General features: G+C 44.4%; 1 protein-coding gene across 3 annotated transcripts in view; it reads right to left on the bottom strand.

The window, feature by feature from the left end:
- The window catches only part of RMND5A (required for meiotic nuclear division 5 homolog A), a 683833-nt gene extending 670908 nt beyond the window's left edge, over window positions 1–12925 (bottom strand). For 2 of the 3 annotated variants that reach the window (XM_069632185.1, XM_069632186.1), the window contains exon 1: window positions 12408–12925. In XM_069632185.1, the coding sequence (XP_069488286.1) occupies window positions 12408–12648 (241 nt within the window). In that variant the 5' untranslated portion in view covers window positions 12649–12925. The remainder of the gene's footprint in view (window positions 1–12407) is intronic. The other variant, XR_011282312.1, reaches the window with a different exon arrangement.
- Between the last annotated feature and the right edge of the window lie 233 nt (window positions 12926–13158).

The following is a 13158-nucleotide window of genomic DNA, read 5'->3' as shown; positions in this document are numbered from 1 at the left end:
GAGTGGTTGGGGGTTGCACTGAACATATACAGAATGGACAATCTGACTACGGCCCTACATGGGGATCGCACCACAGTTGAGAATGCATGGTCTGAATTTCGTGCTAAATATGTCACATAAACAGAATGTGTGCAGAGCGTTACTACACTCAGAGACAATCTATGCGATGGTTCATGTTGTCTGCTATGTCGAATTCACAGGTCATTTTGTGCTCATGGGTCCTATGTTATGTATATGAAAATGGTTCTAATGTAACATCTGGTTTCTTCTAGCCCGTCAGACGGCGATATGGGAATAGGGGGCATGGGGGCAGGGTGTAGGCAATTGGTTTGGACGTTGCTATTGGAAATGTATGTGTTCCGCAAAGACTTTATATGTTCTACACACGGTTGCTCTTTTTGTAATAATCTTTCCCTGTCTTGTTGGTGGAAAATGCTTGTAAATGATTACCAAACTTCTACCTTTTGAAAACTAATAAAACTGAAATTTGGAGAAAAAAAAAAGGCCTGAACCCAAATTGTACTTACATCATGCACAGAAACAAATATGGTGATGAGATTAATGGAAATCAAGTAAAGACTGTGGGGTGAGCAGGATAGAGAACTTTTTATGTAGGTTCATTCAAAGCTAGCGAGTTTCCAGAGAGGAAAACTGCAGAAGGGCAGAGGTTTCTGAGTGTAAAAGAGTTGCATGAGTGTCTATCGTCTGTATAGTTAAAGGGCATGACAGAAAGGTGGGCTACGCTCATACTGCCCTGGTATGGACAGATGATGACGATCAAAATGAATGTCCTCCTTGGTTACTATATCTTTTTACAGCCTTACCCACAACGCTTCCGGAAAGTTACTTTGGGGATTTTCAACTTGGGGTGAACAGATTTGTATGGCAAAATAAGAGTCCAAGGATTAACAAGTCTACTCACACTCTTCCAAGAGATTTCAGAGAGTTTGGTTTTCCTGACTTCTCCCTGTCCTATAAAGCAGCCAATGAAGAGTCCTCCTGGAACATACGAGAGATGATCAAAGGACGTTTTGGACATGTCTAGAGGATATCGGCACACACCCAGCAAAAGAGACTTCTGATGGGCCCGGTCCAAGGACATACTAGAAAGATTGAGAGATCACTCGACCCTGGGGGGCGCTATGGTCACTGTGGCGGAGAGGCAATTTAACAACCCATCCTCATGGCTGTCGCCTATGAGGTCAGTTAGGGGGCCTGATTTGGACCTGGTGCGTCAGGGCTTCCATTATACACAGGTGTGGTCGGACACTGGATTAGAGAGAGCAGGGAAGTTGTTTAAAGACAAGGTTTTCCTTGACTACGAGTCGATCCTCGAAGTCCTGGGCAGAGAAAAGATTACGATTGTCGAATATTTACACCTCAAGGGGATATGTACTGACCAGAAATGGGGAAACAACTTGAAACGTTCACTCTCTTGAGAAAGGTATTGTCTTCGGAGTCTGGGAAGGGAATGCTGCCTAGCATTTATGAGGTATTGATCACAGCAGAGATGACAGGAAGATAGAACTTTAAAAAAATACTCAAATGAGATGGGGGAGAGGAGGTCTCAGAGGAGACATGGAAGATTTGTAAAATTGCGTTCCACAGTAACTTATTCACAGCGGCACTGAAACAGAACTAGGAGATGTTATATAGCTGGCATCGTGACCCGTTGAAAATCTCTAAAATGTTTGCCAGGGACTCCCCATAGTATCCAAGGGGATGTGGACAAGTGGCATCCCTCTCCCATATGTGGTGGCACTGTCCGAAAGTATAAAGTTATTGGAGGGAGCTACTGGGGTGGATAGCAGATGTCATTGATCAAAGTCTCCCATTGGACCCTTTGCAGATGCTGCTAGGAGTCCTCTCAAGGAGTAGGGAGGCTTACAGATGTCCCAGAATGAGGGACCCTTGTTCAGAGAAGAATTGCCTATCATTTTGGTGCTGGCCTGCCCCTGGGCAGGACAAAGACCGATATGTTTGGAATATTTCTCCTCTGTGGAAGATAGTGAGCTAATCTGGGTAAGGCTCTTGCAATCAGGACCAATGTCTGGCAGAGAGACTCCTAGTACCCTAACTTGATTTTTTCCAGAATGAGGGAAGTCATGTTCAGGGCGGGGAGAGTGGGGGTGGCCCAGAAGTGCAAGAACCCCAGACTCCCTGACAAGTCAGATTGGCTATGGGCGTGGGAAGGTCATTAGAGATATATTTTAAAGACTCTAGTATGAAAACATCTCTGTCGCAAATCACCAATGTATTGACGATGGTCCCGATGACAGCGAGATGTATTATGTGAAGGGAGGGCAACACCTGTAGGCCACGGCTGGGGAAAGCCTAAGAGGGAGCTGAAACGTGAGCAGGATATAATTCTGTCTTTGTTTTTTGGATATGGTTAATCTGCACAATAAGTAAGATCATTTGGGAATCACTTGAAATGGTTGGGGGCGGTGGTTGTTTGTATTGGATTTGTGAAAATGTATGTGATGACAGAAAATTATTATGTTTAAAATTTTAATAAAAAAGACAGTTAATAAAAAGATATGAAAGTTTTAAGGGCAGCGAATAGTCCACAAACTAGCATAGATGAGAAGATGCGTAAAAACCTCTTCTTAGACTCCAGTCGAATAACTTGGTCCTTTATTTCGGCACACGAGTTTGTTTTTGCCAAGTCGTTCTAATGCCATGCCAAGGCAATTCAATAAAAGCTAAGTCTACCAATTTCAAAAGCATGAGGTAGCAGGCCGAGTTTGTCAGTCAGCCGTTAACCGTTATTACCCTGACAAAACACTCTGCGGACCTAAGCAGGGGTCTCGTAAAGCAGGAATCTCCTGTTAAAATAATCCTCCAATCACTGAGTGGACTAGAGCACATCTGCATGTGGAGTGCCCCACACAAATATCCCCAACCTCTTGACTACACCAGTGCATAAAGTTGTTCTATAGCGAAAGCACCATAATGAGATAGTTTACAAAAAGGTGTCGGCCTTAAGGGCAGTGTTGGCGCCCATCATTGAAAATGTAAAATGAAATGAAAGGAAGGCTGCGTCCTAGACTCACTCAGAGGCTGACCTGAGTAACGGAAACATATGTAAAGAATAGTAGAGTCTTTGGATTGCGCTCTTCCAAAATAATTGCATGACTTTTTAGGTTGAAAATTTAATTTTAATTATGTATTGTGAAAAAACAATTGATTGGTTAGTTAATGTATTCGCTAAGTCTCAAAAAAGATGAAAAAATAGAAATTGTTTCAGAATGCTTTCTTTCTAGCTTCCAATTAGTGAAGGTTTAAACTTAATGGTCTGGTGCAATTTACAGAAGCTATAAAGAAAGCATTCTGAAACTATTTCGATGTGTCCACTTTTTTTTTTAGACTTAGCGAACACATTAACTAACCACTAAATTGTTTTTTCACAATACATAATTGAAGTTAAACAATTTTTAAACCTAAAATGTCTTATGCAATTATTTTGGAAGAGCGCAATCCAAAAACTCTACTATTCTTTGCTTAACATAATTAGATTAGCGTTTCCCTGGTGTCATTTTCAAGCGGTGTACGGGCGGCTGGGATGCACGGGGACGTTTCTTTTCCCCAGGCTGTGCCAATAGTGAAAACAGAAATACCATCGTCCCCTTTGGCCGACACCAGCGCCTAATGTAATGAGGACTATTACTGTTACTGTGTACTGTTGTAAACCATGTCCTGTACAGGTGCACAAACTATATGAAGCTAGGCAGCATAAAAATTAAACAGCCTCATCCAGAAAACCAAAATAGCGCAGAGTAATAATAGCACGTGGATTTTTGGGATTCCAAACCCACCCTGAGTTTCACCCACTTTTGTTCAGCTAATCGTTTGAAAACAATTAACTTCTTGTGGTAGCTCGGTTTAAAGCGCGCTCTGGCAGCAAATGAAATGTGTTCTGTGTTCTCAGGGAAGCGCTTCTCCTTTTAAGGATAGAACACGGCGCTAGTGCGCATTACTGGGAGCAGGCGGTAGGTAGCTTAAAACAATTATAAGAAGTCTGTGCACTGCAGAGCCAGAACACAAGAAAAGTCCACACCAATCCGAATGTTTGAGGTTTCCTTGGTCTCTGAAGGACCTGGAGCACTGCACCACGCCACTACTCTTACGCAACAACTAGGAAGCACAGTAAGAATTCAAGTTGCTTTAACCACACTGCTATTTTTAGCACATGTAGGCTTCGATGTTTTTGTATTCTCCAAATACATCCTTCTACTGAGAAAAGTACTACCATAAACTAGTTCTTATGGCAATGGCGTCTGCTTAAAGAATGCTTTGCCGATTTCTGTGCACTACAGGTTCCTATCTCGTTGTTGAACAAGCGGGTGCAGAGCTATTTCGGCAATATACAGGCAAACCCACTAACCATTTACTGGGGCGTTCTACAAAAGACTCCTTTGCATTTGTGTGCATCATAATACCCTCCAAAGGACTACTACAAGAAAAGACTACTACAACCCCACTTGTAAATTCAATCACATCAGTACAACCAGAGCGCACATTATAGAAAATAGAACTTACTATTAAGTGGGCTGCGGGCCCAATAATAAGTTCATCTTATCGCAATACTGACCCATCTCGGGAAAAAACGACTTCTTATTTATGTATTGGTCATTTGTAATGCGCCCTACACAGCAGTTGTGTTTCAAAGCACATCAAGACAAGGGTTGGAGGGATAGGGATGAGGATGGTACAAAATAAAAACAATACCTTAAAAAGGCCTTGAAACATTCGGAACATGCAAGTGCTAAAGTAAGAATGAAGGGAAAAAGGGAGAGGAAGAGAAGTGCTGTAAGGGGTTTGTGGAATAAACACGGATAGTTGGGAGGATAGCTCAGGGGCAACACACTCCTCTTGGAAGCAAGACTATGCAGAGCAACACAGGTTCATTCCCGGGTCCTTGGTATTAAGCACGTTATAAATAACCAATTAAAAACAAAACAGTCTAAGTCATCAGACGATTTGGAATGTGAAAGAGCTGAACATGAAAAGCAACACAAAAGGGTGGAGAAGGGTGACACAGGCACAACAACAGTAACAAAGAAGCAGTGAAGTAATAGAATTGCAAAGGAAAAAGCCAGCAATCAATGCACTTAACACAGTAGGCAGGCAGGCAGCAGCAAAGTGGCATGGATTCAGAGATGGAATTAAGAAAATGTTGCAAGAATTAGCGAGAACATTACAATCATGAGAAGACACTGAGGAACATTGAATCACGGAAGGGAAGTAGGCCTATAAGCCAAGGCAGCAGAGTAAAGTTAATGGAGGTAGGTGGCTTCAGCAAGTTGAGACAGAGTTCGTGGAGCAGTCTGGAGGCAAAAGTGATATAGTCATGAAGAGGGCCCATGAGGGAGAGGCGACCGAGAAAGGAGAGTAGAACAGCATCACTGGGGGAAAGTAAGCAACAACAAGGTGAGCAGCCAGAAGGCAGGCAGATTGTTTTGCAGTTAGGACCCAGGATGCGGCTCCAAGCGTGGTAGATGACTCTGAAAAAGGGTCTGGCAGCGAGATCAGCAAAGGTGTTGAGGAGAGGCTAGTAGGCTAGCTTGAACGTAGGAGGTGCAGCCAAAAAGCACGTACAAGGCAGCGCTTACCTTTAAGGACAAAGACACGTGCAGTGAACAACCAGAGCTGTAGAGCATCAGGCAGGTGGAAACAAAGGGGAGCAGCACGGCACAACAACCATGGCTGAAGTGGGGGCCGGCTACGCCTGCTGGCTCCCCGGGATTGGCCCCGAAGAGGAGAAAGTCGGTCAATCAGCCCACGACACAAACAACAGCAGCAATGCAGAAAGGTGTTTCAAAGGAGTCCGGGGAGGATAGCTCAGCGGCAACCCTTGGAAACAAGGCGACAAGAAGCAACACAGGTTCGTATCCGTGCTTAGAACCCTCTGGCTATTAAGCGCATTATAAATACGAAACTAATAGACATATTCCTGTAACGGCGCCCGGGCTGTGCGAGCACTTTACAAATGCAAATAAAATAAATAAAAGGCATGCTGCCATGCAAAAGCAATAGTCACGCCCAGCAGGGCTTCCCTCGAAGCTGGAATTCGTAGAAATGCAAATGCAGAAGGCATTGCTGGCAGTGGCAGTCGGCAAGGGCGTGGATGTACATGATGAAACGACCTCACAGCCGCCAGCCTGCGACCCTCCGGGCTACTTCGTCACTTTTTAAGGGATCACATTTTCGGAGTTTGCAGGTTTTTATTTTACAAATAACATGCCAGTGAATCAATAACTGTCGAAAGACATGTAAGCATTACAGCAGGGGGAAAGCCCAAAGATAGATATACAGATGCTAAGAACAGCAGCAGTCAGACAGGGCTATAAATACAATAGAGGCAGGGGCGTCTGGTAGAGGTAAGGTTTGCAGAATCCATGACTCACATTAGCTGTACATAGATCCAAATGTTCAAGCACACAGTGTGCACAAAGCTCACGCAGTGCATGTCAGAGACCAAAACAGGTGCGATTCTTACCCAGGATGGATAGTACTTTTACTCTTTCTGAAAAATGTAATTAAGTGCAGAGGCAGAGCCAGGGATGCTCCAGGAAGGCCACTCGCTTTTTTTATTTTTTGGAGGCCTCTCCTTTTTTTATTCATTTATTTGGTGGCAACAGAGCAGCTCCACACTCCTCTGAAACATGAAACGAGCTTCTCTGCAGTGATTACAGAGAGGGAATTTATAACGAAACAAAAAACAGCAAAATACCGATTTTTTGTGAAAACAGCAACACATATATCCATCAACTCTCTGTTCTGGAAACATCTTCGTAAGGAACACTGAAGATTCCCAATAACCACCACAACAAATCCAGCTTTCCCTTACTATCTGCCACCCCCTGTAGACGAGAGAGAAACATATGAAGGAAATGTCTTCAATCAAGTTTACAGCTTGCAGTTCAGCATCCTGGATATATCACAGCATCAGTTCAAGACACTAGCAGGACTCTGCCGGATTCTATTGCACTTGTGATATCTAGAATGACCAAAATCTGATATTTCTTTTAATTGAAAAGTTTCCTGAGTCCCTGTGTGCCCCCCCCCGTTCTCCCCTTCCTGCTTCCCCAGCTGCTCCCGCCTTCTCAGCCCACCATGTTTAGGTCTAGCGACGACGCTAGCCATGCCTGTCCCCCTTTTGTGTGACCTGAGCAGGTGAGTGCTGCCCCCCTCTCTGACCTCCATTTGGCCCATTTTTTTAAAACTGAAAAGTTTCCTGAGTCCCTGTGTTCCCAAACCACCGTTCTCCCCTTCCTACTTCCCATTCCGCCCGCCTCCCAACCCGCACCCCCTGCTCCCATTGGTCCGCTTGGCCTTCATCACCAGTCCTCCCAGGGCAGCCATCTGCCCGTGCAGCCCCCAGGCAAAGGGCAGCTCCAAGAAGTGTCAGCAGGTGTCCGCAAAGGAAGCCAGCAACGAACAGACATCAACAAAGTGTGGCATGGGTGGAGTGTAAAGCAATTACTCTACTCCAGAAAGCCCTCCCCACTCTACCTTACCTCTCCATAACGTTAACATTAACATTGAGTGTGCCCTAATAGCGTCACTCTGTTAAAGTTGATTTTTGAAGGTATTACCAACCTCATTGAGTGTGCCTGGTTGCATACACTTTACTGATTACCACAATATCACACTACTATGCTTACTCTCTCCTATACACCACCATTCAACTAGAACACAGCAGTACTATGACACATTCGGTAAAGCTGTTCTCATACTAACATGACTCATCAAACTACCCATCATCCTAATGAAAACACTGCTAGCACATACCGGCTAGCTTAGGCGTCTCCTCAGGCCTAACGCAGCCAGAACTCAGTCTGGATGTCCACCCCCCAGACTAAACACATTCAACTGATCTCCTCAGCACCACACTTAGCACTAAGAAGCAGCTATCATGCAACAACCACACCAGCTGCACACATACCTGGTGCGCCCACGCACTTTACGACTCTCTCCCTCTCTCTCAACTAACTTGAACTGTGGTTCCCCAGGGCGTTCAACCTACCATCGCCTTGAGATCATACCAATGGTACATAAGGCGCTATACAAATGCAAAATAACATAACATATTGACAAAAAGCTGTCCTTAAGAGAGTAGGTGGCACACTGGAATGCACATGACTTCAGAGGTTTGCCCTCACAAAGCAGCCTGCTGCAGACATGCAAAGCAACTTTTAACAAAGGAAAAGCCTATACCTACACCAATGAATCCAGAAGGCCTCCTGTTGCGTTAAGTAAGTAAATTACTTCCAGGTAATTTACTTTGTGGAATTACTTTGAATTACTTTGTGGGGAAGAAATTGTGTACACATTTAAAAGGTTGGTTGGGGTAGGAGGTGGTAGTGAAGGACGAAGGGGTGTATGAATGGGGGAAACCACGTCCCCCCATAGAATACATTTAGAAAAACAAAATTAAGTAATTACACCAAAGTAAATTACTTCAAAGTGATTTAATTCCTCGTTAACATACAACCTCAATAACACAGGAAAAAAAAAAACATGTATTCAGGATATATAACGACATACACAACCTGAAAACCATGCTCCAATCTACTACTGGCTGAAAATCTCCACCAATTCTTCAGCGATGAAGTCTCATCCATCAAATAAAACATGTAAGCTCCTCCCTCCAATAGGCTCCCCATAATACCAAATTAATCAAACCAGTCTCCTACTCTCAATGACTAAATACCAGTATAAATAAAAGGTAATACATTAGCAAGAGGTATTCAAGGCATCCAAAGAGCGAACAAACTCCTTGTAGCCTAATCCACACTCTGCCAACCCTCTTACAACGGGCCTTCTCTATACTGCCCTCTAAACCACAATGATTACCTCTACTAAAAAAGGCTAACACTCATGTTTTAATTAATTCTGGTAACCATTAACATGTTGCACACCAGAAAGGCATTTATTTTGTTTTGGAGTACATCCAATGCCCTCAACAAGTGCGGAGATACAAGCTACAAAAGATACATGCATGTAGAAGTCACAGTGTAGGCCCAAAATGTACTAATAATCATGCATCAATGAGCGGTGTACCCGAGGGACGAGTAAACTATAACTCGTATGTGTTTACCCATACACCCCTAACAAGTACAGTAGCATTTAACATTAGTCAAGCGACCATTAGGGGCACTTACAATGACAGCAAATAAAGTTGAGCTTTTTCACACTAATTGCATAGATGACGACCCATAAGTAGGCTTCAAGGCAAACTCAATTAGCAGAAAATATCAGGCCCTTGCAAGGAAGCGCACACGTACAAAGCTGTAACTTCCGACAGCAAGACTGAATTCTGTGAGGCGATTGGTCAAAGCAGGTAGGCAAACACATTCTCAAGCCTGAATTTCGATAGTGAGATCAGGCAAAATCTACAAAAGAAGTAACAGACCCCAAACTAAGGGACAAATACTGCACACAGATTGGTTGAGACACATCAGCGTAGCTGAGTTCCCAACCCTGTGTTCAAAAGATATAACAATGTATGTTCCTAGACATCATATCAAAACACATCACAATGAAGGTCACATGAAAAGACAAACAACAAAACAGGGTTCAGGGGGTGGGGGAGAAATACTACAAAGCTGCCTATCTAACCCGGGTTAAGATTGAAGATATGGTGCTTGACCAGTTTTTTGAAGAGATCAAGTGTACCAGCCAATCTAAAGGGTCCTGATACAATGTTCCACAGCAGTGGAGCCTGGAACTCAAAGATTGTGCCGCCAAACCTGACTTATCTGGGTTGAAGAAAAGTAGGTTTGTCAGAGGATCGCAATTGGCGTCCCGGTTTATGAGCCTTCAAACGATCCTAAAAAGGTATTTAGAGCTTGCATCAGTACAACATTTATAGGCCAGGATGAGAATTTTATGTGTGATCCGATGTGCAATAGGGAGCCAATGAAGATTTATCCCAGCATCAGTGAGGTGACTCCGCCCTTGAGAGACCATGAATGGCGCGAACTGCGCTATTTTGTGCAACCTGGAACGAGTGGATATTAGCGTGTGAGGTACCCGCCAGCAAACTGTTGACGGTCAGTTGTCGGAATCCTGCATGCAGATTGCAGTAAACTTGAGGTCGACCAGGGTGTTTGCATAGCTGGTATAATGCACACCCAGGTCATCCACCAGACTGATCATATATGTTCAGGAAGAAAGGCCAAGGAGCAACACTGTCCTCTGTAGAAAAAACCCCAATGAAAGAGATCCAATCACTAAGACCGGAACCACACAAGACATCATTGCAAACAGAGTAGAATCGATAGGCATTAATGGCTTTTATGGAAATGTATGAATAAACCTAACAGCACACACACAAAAATACTATTTAGGAGTACATTTAAAATACTTCAGTTATATACATCCATATTGAATAAAATAAAGATTGCAAACATTCTAGCCCCCAGCTCACGAGGTCAAAGACAGAGCCAATTAAGTCATGCTCAATGAGAAATGAAGTGTTGAAGGGAAGGAGAGTAAAGTTTCCAACAAGGAGTTGAAATGTTAAACTGTCAATGAACAGTTCATAATAGTGGGAACAGTAAGTTGCTGACAACCGATGAAGTCTTTGGGAAAGGATGTAAAGTTATAATTTTGTTGCCACGCGGTCACACCTCACATAGGGATTGGTGTAAATCTATTCAGTCACTCCCCTCCACGAATACTCCTCCAGGAACAGCCAATCAACAATTTAGTCTAGAAGCTACAAATTATAAATAGTACCATCCAATCAGCATCATGAGACAGAAGATGATCACAGTGTTAATTAATAAACTGATGTCCGAGCATGGTCACAAGGATACGATAAGCCAATAGGGCTAGGCATTGTATAGATTCCCCTATAGTACAAGCGACCGTGCCCAATCTAATGCTGGAGATTTGTGAACAACCTCCAACATTTGTTGTCATTTCACTTCTGACATTTACTATAAATGGCGCCATTTGCAGAAGCCATGTTGAATGATGTTTTAATTATTCCCAGCCCACGCTGTTTTGTAATAAACTTTAGTTTTTCTCACATCTCGTGCATTCCTTTTTGGCTCTTCAGATTGATTTTGTATTATTGGATTTGTGACTTGCCTTACAGTTTTGTAGCAACACCTGAAACCATGGCCCTCCTCTACTTGGTCAGGGGGCACGCACCTTTCTGGTAGCATCTAATCTTTATCCGTAACCTCAACGTATGCTATGGCATGTGCAACTTTGTTTTTGCTTCCTATCTTTCTCCTATACCCATACTTAAGCAACTGCACACTATTCAATGCTGTAAGTGTTTGCACTCTACAATCCAGCGATGCCCATATGGCTAACCTGCCCTATCAGTACCAACCACAAACAATTTAAGAGATTTTCACCAATGATACATAAGGCGCTATATAAATCCCAAGTAACATAACATAACGACACAGGTACTGGATACTTCCATCCTGCATCCATTAACACCAAAGGTTTCTGAATCTACCTTCCCGTTATCCAATACATCCTGCTCTCCTTTTTAAGAGTCGTGCACAGTGAGGGCAATATTATTGGCAGAAGAGCGCTATCTATGACCACTTTACATTAATTTGGGTTCTATGCTGGGATATGTGTAACCTTTTTCATACAGTTACTGATCTCTGTTCTGTAACTGTATATTGTTAAAGTGTGCTGTATCTGTAGAAGAAACCCCCTTGAGTACCTTCTCATGAACTGTTTATTACTTGCATTACAGCAAGGATGGAGGCGGTATTAAGATTTGAAGAGAGTATGTATGCTTATTTTGATCACTGCCGGAGCAGTAGATCAAGCTTTGGTTTTTTGATTGTGACGGGGTGTGCGGACGATGATCAGAAGTTCTGGGACCCTCAATTTCTTTTGAGTGGGGCCCCAGACGTGTCTGTGACCTACATGGGCGTAATTTTAGGGGGGCAGGGGTGTTTGTCCCCCTCCAACTTTCATGAAACACCATTATGTCCCTATTCATTCGGCCGTGGCATCTTTTCTTCAGATATCATGCCTCCCCCCACCCCCAGCAAAGTTACTCCACTGGTGACCTAGCCCCACACAACGGCCTATGGTGGCCAGAAACCTGGAGGGTAACACTAAGACACACTGACAAGGGTACACGTGTACAGCATACTTGAGCAGATAGGCAATACACACACACACAAGTGTCCGGGGCCTGTGGCTTTAAAGCACTTAAGTTTCAAATGTCTCCTGGCTTTAAGACTCTGGAGACTCGAGAGCTCTGCGAATGTTTGCATTTATCATCAGAAGTCCGCGGTTTGATTTCTCTATCTGTCGGCTCTTAAATACTGAGAGTTCGTGAAACTTTGAACTTTAAAGCTGCAGACCGAACACTGCACTGAAACATCGCGCGGCAGCGCGCCGGCGGCTCTCACTTGCTGTCTGCAAGATCTCCCGTCGCAGACCGCTCGTATACTCGATCAGCTCTTCCAGGCTACGTTCGCTGTGCTGTCCGTAGCCGGAGAACTTGTGGAGCACCTTTTCCAGCTCCCGCTCCACCGTCACGCATTGGTCCATGGCGGGTTCGGGCGGCGGCGGCGGGGGCACCGGAGCCAGCACCGTCCCCGGTGCCTCGCGGGGGCTTTCGCACTCTCCCCGCGCTTCTCTATGGCTCATACGGGTCCCGGCGTTCTACGTGTAGGGAACAGGGATGCGCACGGTGGCCTCACGACCCGTCGGAGGATGAAGCCCGGGTCTGGTGCACTCCCTGGTGACCTATAGATCTTGTGAGGCCTCTATAAATTGGACTGTAAGTGATCCTTAACGCTAGGCGTCGTGGATCACGACTGCCAACTGTTTCAGCACGATCTCCCCACACTGGTTCCCGTGCTGACACCGGCTGGCTGTCTAGCTCGAGCTCCGTGTTATTATTGTTTTCACAGATGGGATACGTGGTGGGCGGAGCTCTTCGTTGACCTGCTTTACATGGACAAAACCATTGGGTCAATCGTTTGGGGGTCGGAAAAACAGAAACACATGTTCAAGCAGTTGTGCTATGAAGCAAAGCTGATCTACTGCCACTGGGATTTCAGAACCTGGCATAAAGCGTTATGTCCATGTAAATTCATGTACAGCGGTGAAACATAATCCCTAAACCTATGCGGCAAGTCAGTTAACGCCCCCGCA

This window comes from Ambystoma mexicanum, chromosome 6q (assembly GCF_040938575.1).
Source record: "Ambystoma mexicanum isolate Mex_15411 chromosome 6q, UKY_AmexF1_1, whole genome shotgun sequence".
Lineage (NCBI taxonomy): Eukaryota > Metazoa > Chordata > Amphibia > Caudata > Ambystomatidae > Ambystoma > Ambystoma mexicanum.
This window is presented reverse-complemented; position numbering and strand designations above follow the sequence as displayed.